Below are 25,263 nucleotides of genomic sequence, written 5' to 3'. Positions count from 1 at the left end.
CAGGGTTTACTATTCAAAGTCTCGTCTGTCTGAGATTTACCCACAAGTGATGGATCAGTGTGAGAGATGTCATGCCACCCCATGTGACCTAGGCCATATGTTCTTTCTGTGCCCAAGACTCCATGGCTTCTGGAGTCAGTATTCAGTTATTCTTTTGCAAGGCTCTTGGGACCCAGATCTGCATGGACCCTTTTCTAGCTGTTTTTGGGCTTCCAGTCAACACTGGTCTAACCGACCCAACACACTTCAAAATATTAGCCTTTACATCACTTTTGGCTAGACGTTGCATCTTACTCCTTTGGAAATCTTCAAAGTCACCTTCAGTTTCTTTTTGGTTTAGAGATGTGATGTCATTTCTTAAATTGCAAAAGATAGGCCTTGTGGCGAAGGGCAAATACAGATAATTTTATCGTATCTAGGGCCCCTTCATAGACTATTGCAAGCCATTAAATGCTCTACCAGCTGATTAATATCATATCCCCCCCCCCCCCCCCCCCCCCCCCCCCTTTTTTTTGTGTGTGTTTTGGGGTTTGTTGTTTGTGTTTGTTTTGGGTCTCTTATTAGGTTTTCTTTTGTTCGTTTGTTTGTTTTTTCAATTTTATTTAAGCGTGTGTGTGTGTGTGTGTGTGTGTGTGTGTGTGTGTGTGTGTGTGTGTGTGTATTATCGTATCTGTTCATGTAAGAAAAACTAAAAAATATGTGAGGGGAACAGATTGTATCCGGTTGTTCAGTGATGACGTGACGAATCCTACTTCCGGGTCTAAAGTAGTCTGCGTTTAATATGGCTTTTGTGTTGTTAACATGTTTAATGTTATGTATTTTCTTCTATTTGATCTCAAAAAGCTCCTAAAACAGTCAGTGATCACTGTTGACCTCCCTCGGCTTTTATTACCACTAATCATTTATTTAAGCTCAGTTTTTAAAACCTTAGGATGTAACTACAGCCCAGCCCATGCAGCAGTATATGAATGACTAACCTCGTATTGTGGATGGATTATCTCAGTTGTTCTCCTGGCTGAAGTTTGGTCCTTTTACAGCATCCTGCCATGCGATTACATTTGTTCCTGACCACCGAGAGCACTCACGTTAACTTTTATCAAGTGGAAAAAAAGTTAGCTTGTTTATATTATGCTAACATAGCTGTGCCGCTAGCGGTCACGTAGCACATCATTATATACCAGCTAGCCCAACTTCAGTAACCCTACAAACGTCACTGCTGTTTAGTTTTCTGTCTTCATTTATGTTGGAAGTGATAACAGAGCTGTACGTTTGAATTTGTTTCCAAAACCCCGCAGCCAGGACATGCTATATTGTATTTAGATAGAAGCTAGCGAGCTAACTCCCTGCTAACTTCTAACTCCGTTAAATGTCATAAATTCCGTTTTCATGGATGCCTGGATGTTAAACTCAATTGTTACACCCGGTAGAGCAGAACGCTGATCATTTTATTAAAGATGAAAGACTTTAGACAGTTTTTCAACTCTCAGTAATGCCACAGTGATCGTTTGATATATGGACCTGCAGCGGAGTTTAGACCCAGACATGGCTAGTGACGTCAGACTGAACAACCGGATTGTCATTGTAAACTAATGTACATTTGTCTCTCAATAAAAATATGAAAAAAAAGAGTTCTACATGTGAACTCTTAAAATCAGGACTTTCCTTCATATTCCCTTTTTTTTTTACAAGCTCTAAACTTCACTCTGATATTCAGATGTTTTATTGTTTTAAGGCATTTTAATTTCCTGTTCTTATTAAAAATCTTTACATTTGTATCTGTACTCTGCATTTAAATGCATAGAAACTTTAAAACAATTAAAATCACAATGTCATGGTGAGCCAAAGTAAAGACAGGTGAAAAAACTGTAAGGAAGAAGAATTTTTACAAAGCAGCAAACTAGTGAGGAAAAAATGAGCACAGCAGAGGAAAGTTTCAATGTTAAAGCGGCGGTGACTGGATGTCAGGCACCATTTCGGCAAGCTTCTAGTCCATTGACCAGGAAGGCCCTTTTTAATTGTTGTCCTTGGGGCGATCCCTGCTGTGCAAGACTTATTGGAGTAATCTGCCCCTTGCAGCACCTTCATTATGATGTATGAACTCCAATAAATGCGAATGAGATGTGTGATAGCAGCTGATGAGATGTAAGTTTGCTTGTATTTAAAGGAGTCCATCTGAATAACAGTTTTTAGATGTATAAAACTGTGTAAAAAGGTGTATACGAAGATTGTGTGTTTGGAAGATGTAACACATGTAGCTGATGCCATTTCAAGAAGGTGAGATCCTTTTTGAAAAAATGAGCATGAGGTGGTTCAGGCATCTCTATAGTCTGTCTAATAGACTCCAGTTTGTGCATGTAAATGGAGAGTCCTCTTCACACACTGAGGTTAATTATGGAGTTCCACAGGGTTCAGTGCTAGGACCAATTCTGTTTACATTATACATGCTTCCCTTAGGCAGCATCATTAGAAGACATAGCATACATTTTCACTGCTATGCAGATGACACCCTGTCCATGAAGCCAGATAACACACACCAATGAGTTAAACTGCAAGAATGTCTTAAAGACATAAAGACCTGGATGGCCGCTAACTTTCTGCTTCTTAATTCAGATCAAACTGAGGTTATTGTACTCGGCCCTGAAAATCTTAGAAATAGAATAGAATAGAATAGCTCTTTATTTTCATTGTTACAAAAACAATGAAAGGCAGTTTGGCATCTCTCCATGTTTGTGAAGTACACAATAGCATAAGTATTTACAATAATACAGACAAAGTTACATTTACACAATAAAGATACTGTATGTACAAGTTATACATACACCCATGCATGCATATATGTATATATACATATATGCATGCGTACATATGTACACACACATATTTCCACATACACGCTCACATATATATATATACACACATATATACATATATACACATATAATAAATATGGTATCTAAGCAGATTCTTACTCTGGATGGCATTACCTTGGCCTCCAGTAACGCTGTGAGGAACCTTGGAGTCATTTTTGACCAGGACATGTCCTTCAACGCACATATTAAAACAATTATGTAAGACTGCTTTCTTCTATTTCCGCAACATCTCTAAAGTTAGAAATATCCTGTCTCAGAGTGACGCTGAAAAACTAGTTCATGCATTTATTACTTCCAGGCTGGACGACTCTAATTCATTATTATCAGGATGTCCTAAAAACTCCCTGAAAAGCCTTCAGCTAATCCAAAATGCTGCAGCAAGAGTCCTGACAGGGACTAGAAAGAGAGAGCAGATTTCTCCTGTTTTGGCTTCCTGTTAAATCCAGAATTCAAAATCCTGCTCCTCACATACAAGGTCTTAAATAATCAGGCCCCATCTTATCTTAATGACCTTGTAGTACCATATCACCCTATTAGAGCACTTCGCTCTCGCTCTGCAGGCCTACTTGTTGTTCCTAGAGTATTTAAAAGTAGAATGGGAGGCAGAGCCTTCAGTTTTCAGGCCCCTCTTCTCTGCTGTGGTTTTTGAGTTTTGTAGAGTTTCTACTGCCTTTTCTGTTGTATTGTTCTTGTTATTTTTATGTCTTTTATAATTTAGCTCCATTTGTTATTATTCCTCCCCTGTGTCGTATTATTGTTCCATTATTGGAGTCTTGTGTTTTAGGTTTTCCTTTAGACCAGTTCATACTATATTCGTAGTAAGTTCTTGCTTTATTAGTCATAGAAATTACCATTTGTTTCTTTATCAATTAGTTTACTTCTTTCTTGTTTTTGCTGATATTTGTTTAGTACCTGTCAGCATTCTATCCCATCTTCTATTCTATTGTATTCTTATTTGAGTTATTTTATTGAAGTTTGCTTTTACGTAGTCGTTTCTCTCTTGTCTGTTGTGTTTAGTTTTACTTCCTCCTTCTGTGTCATTGATTGGATTCACCTCTACCTTGCCTTTGTCTTTGTTCTTTGTCTGAGTATCTCTTATCATCCCCTGTCTATTCCTGCCCCTGTGTTTAGTGGATTTAGTTTTGACTTTTGTTTTGGGGGTCCCAAATCACAACGCGTGAAATATATGTGGAAAAAAAAACAAACTCATATGATTCTGGAGAGTTTTATAACCACAACTTCCTTTCTTTGTCTGAACAACTTCATGGGCTCCTAAAATGTGGGATAAATAATAGGGATTCAGGTTTAAATATAATAAATTATTTGTACAACATTGAACATCTTTCCTTTGTGTCTCATGACTTGAATGAGCCTGTGCTATTTTCTTACTGTACCTTGATGCTTGTGAGTTCTTTTATTCAGGCACATAGAAAAAACTACCAGTGACTGAAAAGTATTGATTTTTCCTGCACTGCCCTGTGCCGTTCGTAGATTAAGAAATGCCAATACAAGTATTCCACTCCGACTCTCTGGTTCATGTCAAGTTCACTTGTCATTTTCGATAATTCTGACAAGCTCAAGATGCTTAACCATGATGTAGTTAGCAATGCTGGGTGGCCCTCAGGGTTTCTGATTGAATTAGCCGTCTGTGTTCTGCCATTTGGTACTAGTCTGAAGAATCCCCAACACTGAGATGGGAGAGACACCCCTTGAACCAAAATGTACTAATTTATAGTACTCACTGAGATGCAGTAACCAGTGTTTTCACTGCCCAGTAGTTGGATACAGTTTAAAAGTCAACTGAGCCAAAGCCAACCAAACAAATGACATGGTTATCCACAGCATATCCCTGCAGAAAAAACCCACGGTAGCATTGATGATGGTTCTTTTCCATTGAGATGTCTTTATGTTAAGTTATGGTAATTTTTATGCACAATAACTAGACCCCCAAACAAAGGAAGGTGCATGGAAAACTTTCATCATATCATTTACACCAAATGTCTGTCAAAAACAAATGTACAACAGATTTTTATGAATCTGGGATTAGTACTTTCCAGATTTGTGTATACTATTCCTTTAAGACTTTTGAGATCTGTTTTATTTAAAGATATTTGCTGGTAAGTTGTCTTCTGGAGTTACTTTTTTGCAAGTTGTTGGTTATTACGTTCTCGTGTTTGTACATAAAGGAATGTGATTGCCAGTATATGTATGCATTCATATCTGAGATAGCTATCAGTAGAAAGAGAAAGAGGAGGGAGAGATTAGGCGACTTTGTGTGCTAATCCCTGTGAAATCATTGCCCCAGGGGTATAAGGTGGGGAGATAGGAGAGTGCTCCACTGATCAGAGAGGCTGTGGCTCACTGTGTGAAGCTGTCTGTATCCTCAGTAATCTCTCCCCAAGCCACAGAGAAGACTGCCTGAATGATAGGCAGCTTCCCTGTCTGCAAAACCAGACTTCTGCCTCTAAAACTGTTCATTACAGCCAGGACTGTGAAGACTACAGCGGAGTTAGGGAGGTGAGGGCTGAGGTGACGCATTAAGGAGAAATTTGATTTGGCTGTGAAATAACCAGGGATATCAAAAATATGGTTTTGTTGGTTTCGTACAACGGTTTGGAGATATTATGACCATGCATACATGAGGCAAATAATGTTGATTGTAGTCTGCATGTCTGTGGGTCTAAAAGGGCAAATTTAAAACCAGTGTTGATGAAATCATTATTAGACTTCTTGGTTAGAAAATCTCCAGGTGAGCTGGAGTATTCCTGGTCAGCAGTGGTGAGTACCTGCCAACAGCAGTCAGAGAAGGCCTGAAACAGGAAACCTGGTCTTGGATGTTGAGGTAACTGTTGGAATAAATTTCATTCACATCAAAAACTGGTCATTTGTTAAATTCTCCAATGCCAGGGTATTCATAAAAGATAGCAAGCTGCAATTTGAAATTCAACTTGTTGTTTGACAGCTTTAGCCACTAAAAGTATTTTAATGTTCTATTTTGTAAGATTTGTAAGAACAAAATGTCAAAAAAGAATAATAGTACATTTTTAAACATACTATAAAAAATAGCAACCTTGGTATGTTATTACCTTTTTATTATTAGCTTAACTTAATTTAACTTAGGTTAGCATGCAGCCATGCCGGGACCTCAGATAATTTATAACTTAACATTAAGATTCAACAGAAACAATTCTCCAAAGCTGTATTTTTAAAAGTAGAAACAGGAATATTATGTTAGCAATGCCAGATGTCCACTTTATTTGTTGTTATTCGATTAGCTATTCACAAGCTACATTGTCCAAGCTCGGGTCCTCTACAAGAGGTCTGGGAGCTTGAGGGTCCTGCAGTATCTTAGCTGTTCGCAGGACTGCGCTCTTCTGGACAGAGATCTCCAATGTTGTTCCCGGTATCTGCTGGAGCCACTCGCCTAGCTTGGGAGTCACTGCACCGAGTGCTCCGACTGGGACCACTGTTACCTTCACCCTCCACATTTTCTCGCGCTTCTCTGAGCCCTTGGTATTTCTCGAGCTTCTCGTGTTCCTTCTTTCTGATGTTGCTGTCGTTGGGAACCGCTACATCGATCACTACGGCCTCTAGTGTTGTCCGCCACATTCCCATTGACTTCCTGATGAAGGCTCTTAGGGTCCTGGTGCTCTTGCATAGATCTAGGAATTCCAGGATCCAGGTGTGGGGCGTTGAGTCATAGGCCTTCTTGTAATCAATCCAGGCAGTGCACAGGTTGGTCAGTCTGGTCTTGCAGTCTCGGCTGACTGCTCGGTCTGCCAGTAGCTGGTGTTTTGTGCCTTTGGTATTCTTGCCCATCCCTTTCTGTGTCCCGCTCATGTATTGACCCCTGTACCTGTTCATCTCACCCGCTATGATGCCTGACAGGAGCTTCCATGTAGTACTGAGGCAGGTTATTGGTCGGTAGTTGGATGAGACCGGTTCCTTCTGGGGGTCCTCGGTTAGCTATTCTGGGTGTCTCTTGTCAACTGGTTCATGTGTGCTACCAGGAACTCGTGGAGTGCAGTCAGCTTCTTCAGCCAGTAGGCGTGAACCATGTCGGGCCCTGGTGCTGTCCAACTCTTCATACTGGAGACCCTTTCTTGGATATCTGCCACTGTGATGTTTACTGGACCCTGTTCAGGGAGGTCGCTGTGGTCTGCTCCTAGATCTACTAGCCACTGAGCATTGCCGTTTTGGGTTGCGTCCTTCTCCCATATGCTCTTCCAGTATTGCTCTGTCTCCAGCCTTGGTGGTGCTGTTCTCATATTGTTCCCCTGCCACTGAGAGTACACCTTGGCTGGTTCTGTGGAGAACAGCTTATTCTCCTGCCTTCAATCCCTCTGGTGTACCTCTTAAAGTGGCACGCCAAGACTGTGAGTCTCACCTGGCAGTTTCAGGTATGGAAAGCTTGCTGTATTTCTTAGGCACCTTCTTCATTGCACCTTTCTGCAGCTCCAATAGTTGGCTAGTAGCCAAACATCTCACTGATCACTGCTGCCGTTGTGTAGATCAGCTTGTTCGTCTTGGTAATGGTGACGGTGGGTATCGTCCATATGTAACACTAATGAAGCTCTATTGAATTAATACATGTCAGGTATTAAGCAGAATATTGGGCTATTGTTAATCAGAAGATTTAAGAACGGCCACTGGAGCTGATTGTCAGTAATTAATAAATACACATAACACAAAATGCTTTTGCAGGTACCATGTATTTCAACAAAACCAAAGGAAACTAACAAAGAAAAGGGAAAACTTAAATAATCATTCCTGCTGCAGCGGTTCGATTAATCAAAAACCCAGTTGGGGTGCACAAAGATAACTAAATAATCCTGTAGCTTATATCAAGCAATATAGATTCTCAAATTTAAAAAAATGTTCCCCATAAGTAACACACATCAACATCAAAAGCACTTGTCCACACAGAAGAGGGAAAAGTCCATGAATTTTATCTGAGTGTCCATGAGAGATGTCCAAGCGCTATTGTCCATAAACGGGGGAATGGTGTGTATGATTGTAGAAATCAGTGTAATTGAAAAATGGTTTCAGAGAAGAGCACAGAGCATCGTCTTTGATAACTTCCTACCAGACCAGTGGAAGTGGAAGCTTCAATGCAGAACGATTCCTGTTCCTAGCCGTTCGTTGGCTCGCCATCCTTTTTTATACCCAAAAAGGGTCACCTGGCCTGCATTAAATAAACAGAGCCAATAACAAATCACAAGAATATGAAAATGTCAGCCAGTTGAGCTAAATACATTAAGTTATTCTTGTTCCTGTGTACACAATTTATAAATACATAAATAAATAAATAAATAAACAGTATATTTAAAGTATATTTAATCAATAAGGATTTAACTAAAACAGTTCAACTGCTATATACAGATTGTATAGCTTCAAAACATTTGTTATCCAACAAATAGACAACAATCCTTCAAATTGTTTGGACTGGCAGCAGCCAATTAGCATCAGCTGCTAGCATCACAAACAGTCAATTAAAAGTTCAAACTCACCAGTGTATGACAACACTATATGGCTCTTGCTCACAGTAGTCGGTGTCTAAGTCACGTAAGGTTATAGTTGGTGTTAAAAAAAAGATGCATTAAAAAACGGAAAAAGCAAGTGTTAATTGATTTTTACCCACTATTCAGTGAATCTTGAGTGTTCTTTCTATCACTATCTTGTAACAAACTGGCTCAAAGAATGAGACTAAGAGAGAGAGTCAAAATGTCTATTAAAATAATAAAATCTAATGATTTATTTACTGGCCATTAAAAAGAATTCAGGTTTGACATTTTCATGTGTATGCACACAGCAAATAAATTTTTTTACAACTTTAAGTAAACTGCAGTAACATAATATACAGTTTTGGGAAGGTTACTTTTAAATGTATTCCATTACAGATTACAGATTACATGCCCCAAAATGTATTCTGTAACGTATTCCGTTACGTTACTCAATGACAGTAACGTATTCTGAATACTTTGGATTACTTAATATATTATCATGCTGTTTACAACTACGTGAATGTACTATTGCTGTGTGATTTATTACTGTTACTGAAGGTCCGCGACTCCGAGCTGTAGTAAAGGGACCTCTGACTAATACGTCGGGTTCGTGTCGGCTCGTAGCCGAAAAATAGCTTTACTTTGTTGTCTGGGTCAACTTTGCTAGTGAGAGACAGAGAGAGGCGTTGAAAGGCTCCAACAGAACTTATTGTTTTCGGAGGAAAACACGAACACGGTGTACAGTCGAGTCTTAATAGCTTACTTACAACTGGGCTCGCCAGGCACTCTTCTTGGCTGCAGTGGTTATTATTATATTTACATGCTTCCAGCTCCCGTTTTTCCTTGATGACAACTCGTACTTTTCCACTCCCCTTTTTCTCCCAACTCGCGCTCATAAGAGACATAACGGGTATGGCATCCATTCTCCCTGCAGCAGGGACTACACTGCCTATGAGGCTACATTCTTTCAAGCTTATTCTCTTGCTGGTCGTGCGATCGAACATTGCAGCTGACCACACAGCAAATACGAACCATGGCTGTTGTGTGTGCCTTTGCTCCTTTTTTGCTTGCGCTTTGTTTAGACCCTCAAAATGGCGGCAAAATCCTTTCCACGCCCACCCCCGTGACATCACGCTCCAAAGCCCTATACCTGTAGCATTCTGCCTATTAGCTTAGCACAACAACAAAAAGGCGCTCTCTCACCCAGGAAACACGCAGAGAGAGAGCGTCACCCTGTAACCATGGCAACCGTAACACTGCCGCCTGGAACAACAGAACGTAGCTGTCAAACAAAACCCAAACAGTCCTGACCCGCGACAAAATGAAACAGGAAAGTACCGCAGTGTAATCCATTTATTTCAACAAAGTAACTGTATTCTGAATACCACCTTTTTAAACGGTAACTGTAACGGAATACAGTTACTCATATTTTGTATTTTAAATACGTAACGGCGGTACATGTATTCCGTTACTCCCCAACACTGATAATATGTAATATATATACTGGAAACAGAACTTTTTTCTGTGAATATCTTGGAATCCCCTTGGCAGAGCTGAAAACACAATATCAGGGCTATGGGTTTTATGGACAAATTAGTACATTTATTGATTGTTTTTCTGAAATGAGAGCTTCTTCTTTTTGAACATCTTTTAAATGTTTTTAAATCACATGCAAAGGTGATCAATGCCAAGAGAATGAATAGAGTTTATTTCTATACTATAGCACTATATCCCTTTATTTTACAAAGATAACTTTATAAAACTGTTAAAGAACCAATTGTTGACCGTAATAGATCAATTTCCACAGAAAGGTTTGGTTCTATCACAGTTTGAAATGTTGCTGCCATGATAGCTAAAACCAAAGCTATCATGAGACATGAGCCAAGTAAATATGGACCTGTCAAAACAACATCTAAAACCTTTTCTTATAGGACAGTGGATGTAGCAAATGAAAAATTAATAGTGTTTTGCTCACCATTAAAATACACTAAAGTAAACTAAAAACAGATTAAAACATTAACAATTTTGTAAGAAAGCCTTTGCTGTAGGGCTAAATGAGAAAATTGTCTTAGATGGATTCGATTGCATTGTGACACAGAAAATACGCTCATACACATGCATATGGTGACAAGCAGATACACACATGCCCTCACAAATTGGAAATGAAAATGATCCATCAGCCAGTGTTTGGGAGACAGAAAAGTAAACAATTTAGGCAGTCACATTAAGACACTTAGAAGTGTAATTACTGCTCCTCCATCGACCCAGATTTCCAGCAGGGGACCCATTGCTGAATGTACTTAGGTTGTTAGGAGTAAATGAGCTCTCTTTATTGCAGTCTCGTTTCTAATGGGTCTCTCTTCTGCACCTCTGGCCAGCGGTACACATCTTTAACCACTCACAATCAGCCCTCACAATCATTGTTTATAACCTATTGTCTTGTACAGAGCAAACAGTAATGTGCATTTAACTTGAAATACCCTGTCAGGGGAGCCTTGTGCTTACTTTAAGTCCAGTGTGAAGGTTGAACTGTGTTTGGTTGACAAATATGGTGGAGAATGCCATAAAATATTGCAAGAAGTAATTTTTCCCAGAGGAGAGATCCTATTGGTAGTGCTATTTCCTGAGTCTCTTAGTGCTACCAACAGGTTAAGAAATTGTTCTGGAAAACACTGAAGCATTTTTTAGACGACATTTGATCATCAAAGTAATGACGTACCATCTACAAAGTAATCAATCTTTCAGTCTCCAGTTGATCTTTCTGAGTAAAGTTCAATAACTTCCTCTAAATCATCACCATCTCTATTAAACCCCATCCCTGGAAGACTACTCAAAAAAAGTCCTGCCATTAATTAATGTTTCGATATTAAATGTGATCCATCTGTTTCTATTAGTGGGCTAAATACCGTGGGCCTTTAAGGTGGTGGAGTTCCATGCTAGGATCATTTCTATTGATATTATACAGCGTTCTCCAAGACAGTATTATTAGATGGGATAGTATACATTTTCCTTGCTATGTCAATGATTCCAGGCTGTATCTGTCTATGAAGCCAGGTGACACATACTACTTAGTTAAACTGCAGGAATCTCTGAAAGACACAAGGACCTGGATAGGCTCTAATCTCCTGGCCTAAAAGTCTTAGAAACGTAGTGTTTAACCAGATAACTACTCTGGAAGGCATTACAGTAAAAATGTGCGTAATCTTGGAGCCATTCTTGACAAGGATAGTGCACATAATCAATAAATACTGTGCAATTGTGAAGAAAAACATTCCTAAAAATCTTAAAATTACAAAATTAGAAACAGCTCAAAGCGGGAGACATGAAAAAACATACTTATGTTCTGAGTTGGATAACAGAGTTGGGTGGGAGTTTCTTAGATTCTTTTTTTTTTTTGCCGCCTGTCCCGTTTGGTTCTTTATTTATTTTATTTTCAGTTCTTACATACGGGACAGACATGACTGGGGGAAAGGAACGGGAGAAAGAAGTAGAGGGAGGGAAAGAAAAACACCTGGATCGAGCAAAAATACAAAAGGAAATGGGAAAGGTGAAAACTAAACTATAACCTAAACTGGGTGAACTAGGACTAGACACAAGAACCTGTAAAAATGAACATGGTCTGAATTTCTACGAACATTATTGCTAAGGATTGTCTTATTGCATTGGAGTCACACTGGGTTAAATATGTACACTTGGGTTTTAAGGGGTATTTATTATTTTCTTCTTTTTTTGGGTTGTATGGAAGCCCCAAACGCAATTTCATTGTTCTTGACAATGACAATAAAATAATACTACTACTACTATGGTGTCATGGACCCAGTGTTTTGAGTTTTAGTCTATTTTGATGTTTATTGTTTGTTTAGGTTCATTAAGTTATTCTAGCTCATTTGTTATTATATTACCCTTGTGTTAAGTCTCCCTTGCCCTTCATGTGTTTATGTCTGTGTGTCTTATGTTGTCAAGTTCATGTTGTCGTTTCTGTCATCTTCCCCTGTACTCGGTCTCCCTGGTTCGTGCGCTTACCCGTTATGTGTCATGTCTGTGTGGCTCTTGTTGTCTAGTTCGTTTCATGTCTATGTCTCCGTGTTTCCTGTTTTATTTTGAAAGAGTCTGTTCTTTGTTCACTGCATTTAGGTTACTCTTTTCTGTGCATCATTATGTATATCCAAGTCAGCTGTTTCCTCATGTGTCTCCACTTCCCCTGATCGCCTCATGTGTGTATTTAAGTCCTCTGTTTTCTGAATGTCATTGTCAGGTCGTCTGTTATCCCACCATTGTCATTGTTATAGTCTTAGTCATAGAACGTCATAGAACGTCATAGAACGTCATAGAACGTCATAGTGTTTGTTTCTTAGTGTTTTTTAGTTTGCTTAGGGTTCCATGTTTAACTCCTGCTATCATCCAAATAAAGGATCGCTTTCTGTTTAAACCTGCAACTCCTCGTCCACATCTGCTTTTGGGTCCTGTTTCAAAAAACACAGCGGCGCACCCCGCCGTGACACATGGAAGAAACTGAGACTCGATTGTCTCATTATGAGCATGCCCCGACATCGTCAGGCATGCATACAAGCATGTGGGAGCCACACAAACTACCATTGTGAGTTGCTTGAAACATATTTCAGCAAAATGCTGCATCACTTTTTTCGGGGTGTCTTCAGTGGCCCGTCCAGAATGTTTCCATACAGTGGTCACTAAAAAGAATCTCCAGTTTTATTATACTGTTGTCAAATAAAGGGTTACTTGAAAAATGTGGCAAAAAAGAGAGAAGGAAAAGAATTGTCTAGTTAATTTCCTGCTATTAAAGTTGATATCACTGAAAATAGGTACATATGAAAACCAAATAAGATTTTTAAATCCGTAATAAACAGTCATGTTAGAATTATTGCATACATAGGACAGTGCTGCCAGAGGAGCCCAGAAAAATTTGGTTTCCTTGTTTTTGACTCATAATTTTGTACTTTGTTTTAGTTTAATAAAGCCATCTTTTAGTTTATCTCTTCTGTTTCCAAGTCTTGCATTTTGTTCCAACTCTGTCAGCCACACAGCCAGCTTTGGCATCTGGTGTGTTTTCAAGTGTTGCTTAAATTTTTGGAGCAGCGTATACTTCCTGTTATTGGCCAAGTTTCTGCTGTAACCTCTGTGAGGCTGCATTGATACATTTTTCTGTGGCAGTTTGACATTAGTTCATTTTTGCTCTCTTTCATAAAAAAGTTTCTGATGTGTGCATCAAGAAATGTTTCGGGACTGGACCCGAGCTTCTCTGTTTTTATCAGATGAACAAAATAAACACAATCAGTCATCAGAACACAGACGTCCTGAACTTCATAGCACATGATACATGAAGTAAACTCAAACCATGTAAAAGGAAATATAAAGTATTCCAACTCTTGATTACTTCTAATAGTCATGTAACTAGAAGTCATTTTGTTGGCACATTTGCCACAACACCGCTCTTCTTGGACCGCACAAATCATCCATCCATCCGTCTTATTCCATTTATCTGGGACTGGGCCCAGGTCGCGGGGGCAGCGGCCTAAACAGAGAAGCCCTGACCTCCCCCTCCCCGGCCACCTCCTCCAGCTTGAACACCAAGGGGTTCCCAGGCCAGCCGAGAGATATAATTTCTCCAGCGTGGACAAATTATATAAAATCTATATGCAGCAGATAACACTATACTGTGTGAGATTTCATCAAAACAATTCTAAAAATTGAATTTCCAGCCCTTTCCCCATCTGTGGACCCAACCACAACCATCTTCAAATGTTTATTTTGATCCCAACTGCAGACCTGAAAAGACTACCCTGACTCTGTCTTACTTAGTCACCACACTGCAGTCTTGACAGAATCTGCACGCAGACAGGCATACCAACAGTCTATCGATTGGAAGGTCATTACATTGAGACCCGACTGTCCAGTCCACAGGCAAAAGTATCCTGGGGCAAGATGCTGAATCCCAAATTGGTTTACTTTCACTCTGTATCAGTTTGAAGCTCAAAGGTATAATTTCATGTACTGAAATCGTGCTCAGGCACGATTCATGAGTGGAAAATTACTTTCCTGCTTCATGCAGGTTCAATTAAATTAACAATAGATTAAGTGCAAATGTAACTAAATATAGCTGTGTGAACGGGTTTTGACCCATGAATGAATTGTGACTACCAAACTGACTAGTTCTCATAAGTACTTTATAAAATAAGGATTTCTTGTGGAGAAAAAATAGGATTTGAAAGTAGCTAAAAACATCAGCTGCTGTATGCATGTTCCCTTGAGGCTGTCAGACTTTACTCTTCCTTATTAAATGATCAGCTACACTGCTTATAGTCACAGTAGAGTGAGTTTTGGCAACAGCCATGAACTGCGGAGCAGTGATGCCAAAAAGTGGCTTATCTTGATGGATGGGTTCATTATCACCTTCTAATTACAGGTGGATTGTCAAATGTATTCATTACCTGTGCTGACCGGGGTTGTGTGAATGTGTGTCCAGGAGTTAGTGTTACACCTGCTGAACTCCAAGGGGTCAACTCGTGTGTGTTGGGGAGGGGCTTGGGGTGGGACTGGGTTCCAGGGGGTTTTGTTTCAGCTTTGCTGTAGGCTCTGTGCAATATTCATGAGTTATGTGGGGATCAGTGTGCTGTGTGCTGTGTACCACTCAAACTGGTTCTGCCTCTGAAACTGCCTCACTTACTCTGTGATCTATCTATCTATCTATCTATCTATCTATCTATCTATCTATCTATCTATCTATCTATCTATCTATCTATCTATCTATCTATCTATCTATCTATCTATCTATCTATCTGTTTTCCTTGTAAATCAAGTAAAACTATACCAGAGAAGTGGAAAAATTGATTTTATCAGCATTTAGAACAAACGCTTTTTTTTCAACAATCTTGACTTATAAAACTATAAAGTTTAGAGATTTGCTGTAGATAAAAACAATGTTTAGAATTGTAGGTTTTTGTATTTATTGTGGTTCCAAAAACACTAGAACATTTCCCATAATATGACTCAAAAGTATTTCTTTATAAGCACCACTGGTGACTGTTTGTTACAGATACGGCCATGCCCTGCAGAGCCACAGATAACTTTGCTTGTTTATACAGGCTTCACAGGCTGCATGGTGCCTTTCATAATGACTGTAATGATGAAGATATGTGATATGAATAGATAGAATGTCCTTGTGTCAGATCTAGTTGAAACCTTGAGACTCGTTTTCTGCTCTTCATGGTTTTCTCTGGTATAGTATGGTGTCGGGTAGCAAATTAATGGTGTTAGTTTAGATGAATGAGTATCTTCTTTTGACACTTGATTTTAATAAGGCTTAAGCATCCAAATATGTATGTAATATTTCTGCTAGACAAAGATTTAGAAATGGGACAATTCGGGAATAAACCAGTTTGGCTGGTTTATTTAAACCAGTGGAAACCAGCAACTCAAAAAATAATTTCTTGCTGTTTGGACCTTTATGTTAAGGTGCAAGCACCAAAGGTAAGTGGACTCTAAAGCATGACTAAGTTGAGACTAGAGAGTAGTGCAAATGTATTTACTTTGCACAAGAAGTAGAGAACTTGAAACACTGAATGGTTTGCACTGGGAAACTATGTGCCAGAGAATACGGGCACAAAGGGGAGAGCATAGATGGGTGAGCTTCAGAAGGCAGAACCTGAGCCTGGGATGGCGGTCCACTGGGAGAGAGGTGATGGGTGTTAAATCCCGAAAATGTACATGGGTAAAATAACAGTTCCAAGTGTTGTTAAGATTAATGTTCAGGTGTACTTGTGAATAGTGGTCCAGGAGGGGTGGACTGGTTTACTCACAGGAGATCATAGGCAGGAGGGCAAGCAGCTGGTGGAGCGGAGGGTTTTCCAGGGGCGATTTTTAATGGAGAACCAGCTCAACAAAACAGATGAAGGAATACAAAGGCAGAGATTGCTTAGGTCCACTGGGAGAGAATCAGAAACAGGGAGCAAAGAGGCCTCAGAAGACAGGAATATTTAGCACTGGGGGCCCTGACACCCAAAGTGCTTCAGACTACAAGGCACATTTTCAAACGTACATTCACACAGCACTTTTATCTACTTTACATCCATGACAAATTTCACATCACCAATTACCTTACATGTGTTTTTGGAGGAAGCCAGAGAACTTGGATGAAACCCAAGCAGGCGTTGAGAGAACATTCAAACTTTCACACAGAACCAGAACTAACCCAACCAGGAGATTTAGACATGAGACATTACTATGATGCAGTAGAACCAACCACAGCACCAGCATGAAAGATTTCCTCTGACACAACTCAAGCAAACATAACACAATATCACAATGTGCTGGTGTGGAACAGCTACAAGGCAGGAATAATACAATCACAGGAATCAATAACAAGAATGATATTGACAAAACTTATACACAAAAAAATCAAAGAACTTTTTTTTACTAGAGCAACTGTAGAAACTGACATTCACTAATGTAAACCAAGAGTTCAAACCACAAAACAGAGATGATAAGAATTAGAGACATTTACAAGAAAATACAATTCTGGTTTTAGGTGATTGTTTCGGTGTTTGCCTGGTCTGTCAGTAGAACATGTAGAGCCTGGTGGCCAGCAAAGAATATCACAGTAATTTAGTCTTAATTTGAAACCAAACACAGGCACAGGGAGAGTAATTATTAGATAGAATATACTGAGCTTAGTTCAGAAAGCAGCACTTCTTGTCTAATTAGCACATGATGCTATTTAAAATAAAATATTTACAGGACTGTGTAAAAGTCTTGAGCCATTTAACTTTGATCTATAAATCATTAAAACATCAAAAGGCACCTCACTAGGTGAATAAACTAGTGTTGTACCTACACCTACACACCTACACAAAACCAAGTCTATCTTTAGTCTGGTCGCAAAAACACAAAATCTGTTCTCATTTCTTTAGTTGAATTGACAAATTTCCAAAAATGTCAAGGTTTGAGAGACATACAATTGTATCTTTGAACCAACGAGGTGATTCCCACAGAGCTATCAGCTGAAACATTTGTCAAACCTCAATGTGGTATGGGATTTGTCCTTAAAGAAATGTAAGAAAACTGCGTAAGTAAAAGAAGTGTCTATAGCATATATATGTCTATAAACAGTATCTAAAAGTCATGTCCTTAGGAAATGGGGGTAAAATCCCAGCAAAGAGTCTCAATGGAAGAGAGAATTGAAATGAGGAGAAAAGGCTGAGCTATTTCTAACCACACACGTACTGGACTGCAACTTGTTTTAATCATTCATTAATCCAAAGTGGACATTTTGGGTTCAAATTATTGTTTATATGTACGGTCTAGGTTAGGGAAGAAGTACATCAGTGAGCGGTTTTAGCCATCTGTAAAATACACCTTAGGTGTCGTCATGGTTTTTTGGGGACCTTGTAAAGTTAAAGGTATTGGAACAGCTTCATTTTTCCAAATTACAGTGATCCCAACACTGCAAGTGCAGTAAAAGCATACCTGCATAGAAAAACATACACATGGGAACACGATCAGTCATGGATTGGCCTCGTGAAAGCCTGTACCTAGACATTATTGACGTAGTGCATCTTAACAAAGATTGGAACAAAAGGCAGCCAACTCAAAAAAAAAAAAAAAAAACCTATGAAATGCCCCTCATGAAGCCCAAAGAAGTACTTCTGTTCCTTTTTAGAAGACCTACCTGCAAACCTGAACGACCTTCAGGTACCATCTCAAGCTACCAGTAAGTGGTCACGATGGTTTTTGTTTCCTAACTGAAGTTTATCTCTCTTTGTGTTTGTGATCAGCAGCTGTTCCCTTAATGTTGTTTTGAGGATTTGTATATAAGATTTCCCCCTCATGCATATTCCTAAATGTGCGAGAGGGCAAATAATTTATGTTGATTGATTCTCTTATTCATATGATTTCATGTTTGAAAACAGATAAAGATTCATCTGCCTGGAAGATCAACAGTCAGATGAATCATGTTGTTGTCAATAACAGATCATAAGAAACTAATGCTGTGTGAAAATGCTATACAAAGAACACTTTAAATAAGGAAGATTCTCGAAATAATACATTTGTTCCCTCAGCATGTAAGCCTGTAGGCTTAAATGTGTTCTACTTAATTCATTTCTTGGAATGGCAGCTGCACTGTAGCCAAAATAAATAAGAGTATTTAGAAGAACTCTCAGTAAAGTGGTTCAAATTATTATGCTAAAGTTTCTTAATTTTTTTTTTTTTGCTTTAATCTGCTATTTTAAAATTAAGTCAAAGCAACTTAAATCTGTATTCTGGGTCTTACTGAAACTCATGTTTTAGAATGCAGCCATTTAATTATTCAGATATTAAATGCTACCAACATTGTGTATATATGTTCAGTATATCAATATAACAACAAAGTCAGCAGTTTTCTAAAATGTTGCCAATCACAGGTCACAGTTTAGTTTATAAGCCCTTTATATCTTTTACTAATGCGCACAACTGTGAATATGCTTATCGTTGTCAGTGAAAAACATGGTTTTCATGTAAAACAAGAACGCTTACTATTAACAAAATAGAGTATTGTTTTTTAATTCAAAAATAAAAGATAAATAAAATGACGATAAAGTTCTTATCACTAATCAAATAAATAATATGACCTCACGACTGATCTCATGGTCCAACATTCACCAACAGTGAGCGTCGTGCGTAAAAAGCAATATGCCCATCACAGCCAGAGAGATGTGAGTGCTGATACTGTATAATGACTAATAACAATAATAACAATAACAATAATACAATTGATAATAATAACGACAATAAAAAAAACCTCGTTTCAAATTTTAGCTGCGTGGGTCTTCTTTCCCAACTGAAGAAAGTATTATTTTCCCTGCGTTTCTTCACTTCGCCTTGTTCCGCGCTGCGGAGCTGCAGTGATGTCAGCCTGCCTGGGTGATTTGAAGGTCAGCCGCCTCGGAAGGGTTCATACAGAGTTCACCGGCATATATTAAGCATTTCAATCTTTCACTCTCTGTGGCAAAACTAGTTGGAAATGAGTTGCGCGGGGGGGGTGGATAACCCATTCGTCATCGCAGAAGAAACGTGAGCTTTTAAACGCCGTCCGTGGTTCTTTTTTATTATTATTATTATTACAAGAGACAAATTCTCCTGTTCGCGCGTGTTTTACCACCGCTCCCAATGCGAGACGGGGCGATTTCCAAAAAACAGGTCGGATTATTGTTATTATTATGGAGTCTTCGGAGGTTCGCGGCAGGGCGGAGAGTAGACTCGGTGCAAGAAATGAGGATTTAGAAAAAGCGGCGGAGCGTTTCGGACTGAAATAATTAGTGATTCCAGTGCGGGACGAAGGAGAAGAAGAGGAACGAAACCCGCCGTGCCAAGGAGAGGGGGAGGGAGGGGGAGAGGAGTTCGACGGAGTTGCTTGCGCTTATGTCGGCGATTTTTATCCATCACACACAAGAGTAGTTGAACGAAGAGCCTCTTATCATGTTTGACTGCATGGACATGCTCACCGTAAGTCCCGGACAGATGCTGGATTTCTACACCTCCAGCCCGTCCTCCTGCATGTTGCAAGAGAAGGCTCTGAAAGCATGCATCAGCGGACTGGCGCATAGAGAGTGGCAGCACCGCCGGAGCGCACACTGTAGGTCCAACTTCTCCACATTCTCTCGTATTCATGCTGTCGTTCTTGTGCTTATTGTTTCGCTTTGAGTCGCAGAGGTGAGCTTGAAATAATCATACAGGCGGAGTCCGGCATCTGTTCACAACAAGTTCTAATGAAAGGGCCTGCAGGTGGCAAGAGTGACAGTGGTAAACACGATGGAAACTGCTGGGTAATTATTTGAGAGTTTTACGCTGCCGCATAATTAAATCTTCCAAAAAAAAAGGTATTAAAGATTCAAAGGGAGACCATTTGTGGAGCATCTTTGGAGCAAAATCAAATGTTTAGATTATTAAAAACAAAGAAAAAGTCTCCGAGCGCCTCACGTGCTTCCCAGCAGAGCCGATCTACTGAATGAATGCTGATGGCTTCCAGCAGTTCAGTTCAGAGAGCAGCACCCTAGCTGGAGGAATGTAGACCGTAAACACGGGCGGTGTTTCCACACCTCCCTCCCCGGGCTGCACATGACAGGAGGGGGCGGCCTGGCAAACCGCGACTTACGTTCTCTGACACTAATGCAGATAAACGAGCGCGCGGACTTCATTGACTTTAGCGGCAGCTCGCTGCTGGAACACGAACTGACCAAAGCTAATGAATGATTTTGTGCTAGTTTTTATCCAGGAGACCAAGTCGACGCTTTAAGGGCACAGAGTGTTGCGTGTACTGTTGACATAAAGAATAAATGTAAGATTTAACAGTCCACAGTCAGGACTATATCGAGAATGAGCACTGTGTTAATTATTATTATTATATGAATTATGACTCGTTATTTGTGGATCTGTTTAGATTTTTGTTACAAAACTAGCCTGCATGTTACTGCACGACATTCGAAACAGCCGATATAATATCACACTCACAACTGAGCCTGTTGTCATGAGGCAGTTGTCAGTGTTTGTTTATGGCTGACGCCCTGTTGCTGCTCTCTGATTCATCTTAATTTGTTAACGACCTCCTCATGTGTCACTGCTCAAAGGCAAAACCCAGTGAGCAGAAAAGTTTCGGCTGAAGCCTTTAACCAGCAGCCGACTCCCACAGCGCTGTGCTGCGTGTCATTTACCTCAAATTTACATCTAGTTCTTATTTTCGTAATGACTGTATTTTCTGCTAACCTGTCAGAAACCTGTTCCTGGTGGTCAGGGCTCTTTAAATGATCAGCATGCCAAAACTCGATTGTCTTTAAGAGCTATGCTTTTTCTCCTAAAATTTATATCCAGTTGACATAAATTTGTGGTTATCTACAAATTATTGCTCTAAATAAAATAACAATAATAAAAAAACAGCGATCAGGCCGTTAAACCTGTTAAATATTTTCCCATTTAAAAATGTTTTCTATTACATTATGTGCTCAGTCAGAACTATGTAAACGTTTTAAATATGTATTTAAGATTAAATGAATTATTGTTTTTTATTTACAGGTATTCTGTATAGTTTTTCAATTATATGCTTTTTTATTTTTGTCCATTTATTTATTTAAGACACGAGCAAAACCAGAAAGCGATGATAGCATGGTGCTGTGAAAGGTTTACTCCAGCGGGTAAAGTGTCCGCATTAAGAATGTAAATGTAAAGACATTTCATTACTTGGAAAAATAATATTTTTTTTAAAAGGTAAATCTTAGTGTGTGTAGCAAGGAGCATTAGTCCCACGAGTTCTTGGATATGTCCATGTAAACTCGTCCTGTCAGCTTTGAACAAAAGGCCAACATGGACTGGATTTTATTCAGACTTCTGCCGTGTCCAAGTGTTTTTTCTTCCACTAAGTCCAAATGACTTTTTAAGCATTGGTCTATATTTATGCAGTTTTACATGATCTCTTAATTTGCAGTGAGCCTACTAAACAGATTGCGTAAATTTACTTTGTCTCACTGGCTTGCAGGGAGGATTTTCTCTGTCATCAGAGCAGAGGCCTGTTCCAGTGCATATTTATTTCTTTATTTCATGTATCTACTATTTCCTATTCAGTTGTTCCCTTTTTGTTTGAAACAACAGTTTTTGCACTTGATTTACTTCAAATAGAAAAGTGAATGTTTTTTGTTTGTTATATTTTGCATTTCATAATTTTTTATGGTTCTGTGATTGAGTGAATTCACTCTTATGTTCCTCATTGACGATGCAAAATGTCCTTAATCTTTTATATGAACCTTCAAAATGAACTCAGTACTTTAATTAATAAGTTAATTAAGTAAATTAAATTAAGAATCGATTGATGAAAATAGTGTAGCTTGTGAATATTTTAATATCTGTAGGGCATGTAAAACTGCTGTTGGTGACTGGGCAATGTTTCTTTTATCAATAATTCTATTCTTGATAAAAGTTTGCAGATTAATTTTTAAAGTAAGGTAGAAATAAGGAAATGACTGGGAAAGCCTCCCCTGCCCCCATTTTTTTAAATATGCCATTATTTTTGTGCAATCTCTCAATGTCAGATCTCAGTGAACTTGAAATAGCCGCAATGCTAAAAATGAGGAACTCATGAGTAACACTTTGGCCTGTGAAGCCCAGTGTGCAGGTGACAGGAGGCCTTCTAACTAACACATCCCAGTAAGCTACTGTTTAAATAAGACCTTGATTTGAAGAAGCATGTCTTGTGTTCACTGAAACATCGGTTTTATAGTTTGTTTTTCCAGGAAAATGCAAACCTCCTGAGTATTAATTAGCTGCAATGACAACAAAGCAACCATTAATGCATTTCCTCGTTCAGTTCAGATGTTAATTAAGAGTGAAAGAAACTCTTACACTGATGAAATGGACTATCGAATGGCTACACATGATGTCAATAATCTGGAAACAAGCAGCTGAAATGTTATCATGAAAAGACAAAGCCAAAGAGACAGCCTGGTATGGATTGTAGATCTGACACATGCTATGAAATAATGAGTCTTTTGTCTTTAAGCCTTAGCATCTCTGATATGGACATGAAAGGCCACGACTTGCCACCAAACTAATTGACTGTGTGAAATGACAGGTGAACGGGGGGAAATAAAACGCTGTGTACAACAGTGAAATGATTAGGGTGGCATTAAGGCTGCCCTGGGCTCTGCTGACACTGTGTGTTGATGAAAATACCTGCCTTTAAATAAATATCATATATTAGCGAGCTCATAAATGATCATAGCTGCTGATACATGCAACTTTTAGATTTCATATTATAAAGAATGACTCATTTTCACACTTTCTATAGCTGATGTTGTAGTGGTAATTAAAAAATCCTAGATGTTAAAAAAGGTTTATGATGTTGAAAATTAGATTTTTTTCACAGACTTTTTTTTAAAAATAGCCTGCCCTGAGCTTCATGTCATCTTTAAATGTATAAAATGGACAGTTTTGTTTAAAACTGCAATAAAAAATAAAGAAATAGGATAAAACAACAGAGCGAACAACGGGAAACCTCAGTACAAACCAATAGATAATAATTTTATCGACTATGTTAAAAAATATGAGGAATTTTTTGTTGTGTCTTTTGCAGTCTTATTAGAGTTTTAGAGGAGTTTTCCCTGATTTGTCATTAATTACTTGACTATACATTAGAATTTCTCCTTCTGAAAGTATATTTGCAGAAGTGGAAAATATACATGTTTTAGGCTACTACAAAACACTATATATGGACCTCTCCCATCCCAACAATGGCCTCTTCTCAATGTTGAGGTCTGGCAAATGCTTCCACTCTCTTAAGGCCAAAACAGAGAGAATGAGGACGAGCTTCTTCACTCAGGCTATTCGGGTCTTGACCCAGGGATACTCTGAACTGTCATGCATCATGTCACTGCACACACACTGTTTATTTGCACACTTCTTATAATTTCTTTCTTAAATATTTTATTTGCATATTCTATTTTTCATCTTATAATTTAGCTTAGTTCTTAGGTTAAATTCCTAATTTATTCTTCAAATCTGTTAGACCTTTTTTTTTACTGTAAACTTTTAAAATGTAAATTTTGTAAATTTCTTTACTGTAGTTTAATGGTCGGATATTGTACAGCAATAACGTTTCACTACATGTTGTACTGTGTACGACAGAATTTGAATGTACAAACCTGAAAAATACATTAAAATACATTATTGAAAATATACTGAAAGTTTTTCAGTCTGCTCTTAACACACCGTCACAGACCTTCTTATTAGGGTCCCAGTGATAGTTTCATAATTTTTCACAGTTGTGTGTTTATGTGATTTTTCATGATTTTTGATTTCCAAAAAAATAAACGTTGATTTTCTAATATAATCATACAGTTTTCTGAAGCTGACGGGCAAACAGTGAAATGTTTGGTTGTAAAGTAAAACAATTATTCTTTTATCAGAATGATTGCTGAATAACAATAACACACACACACACACACACACACACACACACACACACACTCACTTCTGAGATATAGTAGCGGATATAAATCAGTTGAAGCTTGAATGAAATTAAGAACAGAACAAACATTTTCACTCTTTATCTTTTCTGTTTTTTCATTATTTTGCATTTGGCTAGGGTCAGTGACCCTACGAGCAGCGCGAGGCAATAAATGAACCCTGCAGAGGTTCCACAGGTAGTCCAACGTGTCCAGGATGGCACATTAAGGCCACCTGTGTATGTGTCTTTAACTAAACAATCAGAAACAGACTCTATGAGGGTGGTCTGGTGGTCCTAACTCCTGTAGTGGGCTTTGTGCTCACTGCCTGGCACCATAGCCCAATTGGAATTTGCCATAGGATACCAAAACTGGGAGGTGTGAGACACAGACCTGTACAGGCTAGACCAGGGATGCCCAATCCCAGTCCTCGAGAGCTACCATCCTGCAGCTTTTAGATGCATCCTTGTTCCGTCACACCTGAATCAAATGAATGGCTTGTTATCAGGCCTTTGCCAAACTTGATGGCACGCTAAAGAGGTAATCCAATCGTTTGATTCAGCTGTGTTGGAGTAGGGATGCATCTAAAAGCTGCAGGACTCTTGAGGACTGGGATTGGGCACCCCTGGGCTGCACAATGGCACCCTGACTGCCTTTAGGTACTGGGGTGAAATCCTTGGCTCTGCGGTCATATCCTACGCTTCCAAAATGGGTCCTGAAGTCTTCCTGATTCAAGACGATGCCTCATGTGGGGAGAGTATGCAGGCAGTTCCTGGAGGATGAAGGAACTGATACCACTGACCTGCCCCCACACTGACCTGACCTAAATCTGATAGAACAGATCGGAACATTATTTTTCCGTCCATTTGATGCTGCCAGGTTACACCTCAGATTGTCCAGGAGCTC

General features: G+C 39.0%; 1 protein-coding gene across 2 annotated transcripts in view; it reads left to right on the top strand.

Moving 5' to 3' along the window:
• The window catches only part of LOC101467506 (retinoic acid receptor beta), a 278,325-nt gene that overhangs the window by 123,809 nt on the left and 129,253 nt on the right, over positions 1 to 25,263 (top strand). Inside the window, exon 1 of one of the 2 annotated variants that reach the window (XM_004561009.2) lies at positions 19,267 to 20,003. The exons of the other annotated variant lie outside the window; for it this stretch is intronic. Within the exon in view, the coding sequence (XP_004561066.1) occupies positions 19,847 to 20,003 (157 nt within the window). The 5' untranslated portion in view covers positions 19,267 to 19,846. Of the gene's footprint in view, positions 1 to 19,266; positions 20,004 to 25,263 lie in introns of those variants that run through there. 2 annotated transcript variants of the gene reach the window in all.

Source organism: Maylandia zebra, linkage group LG22 (assembly GCF_041146795.1).
Source record: "Maylandia zebra isolate NMK-2024a linkage group LG22, Mzebra_GT3a, whole genome shotgun sequence".
Taxonomy (NCBI): domain Eukaryota; kingdom Metazoa; phylum Chordata; class Actinopteri; order Cichliformes; family Cichlidae; genus Maylandia; species Maylandia zebra.
Note: the sequence above shows the minus strand (reverse complement) of the source record. Positions and strands in the feature narration are given on the sequence as shown.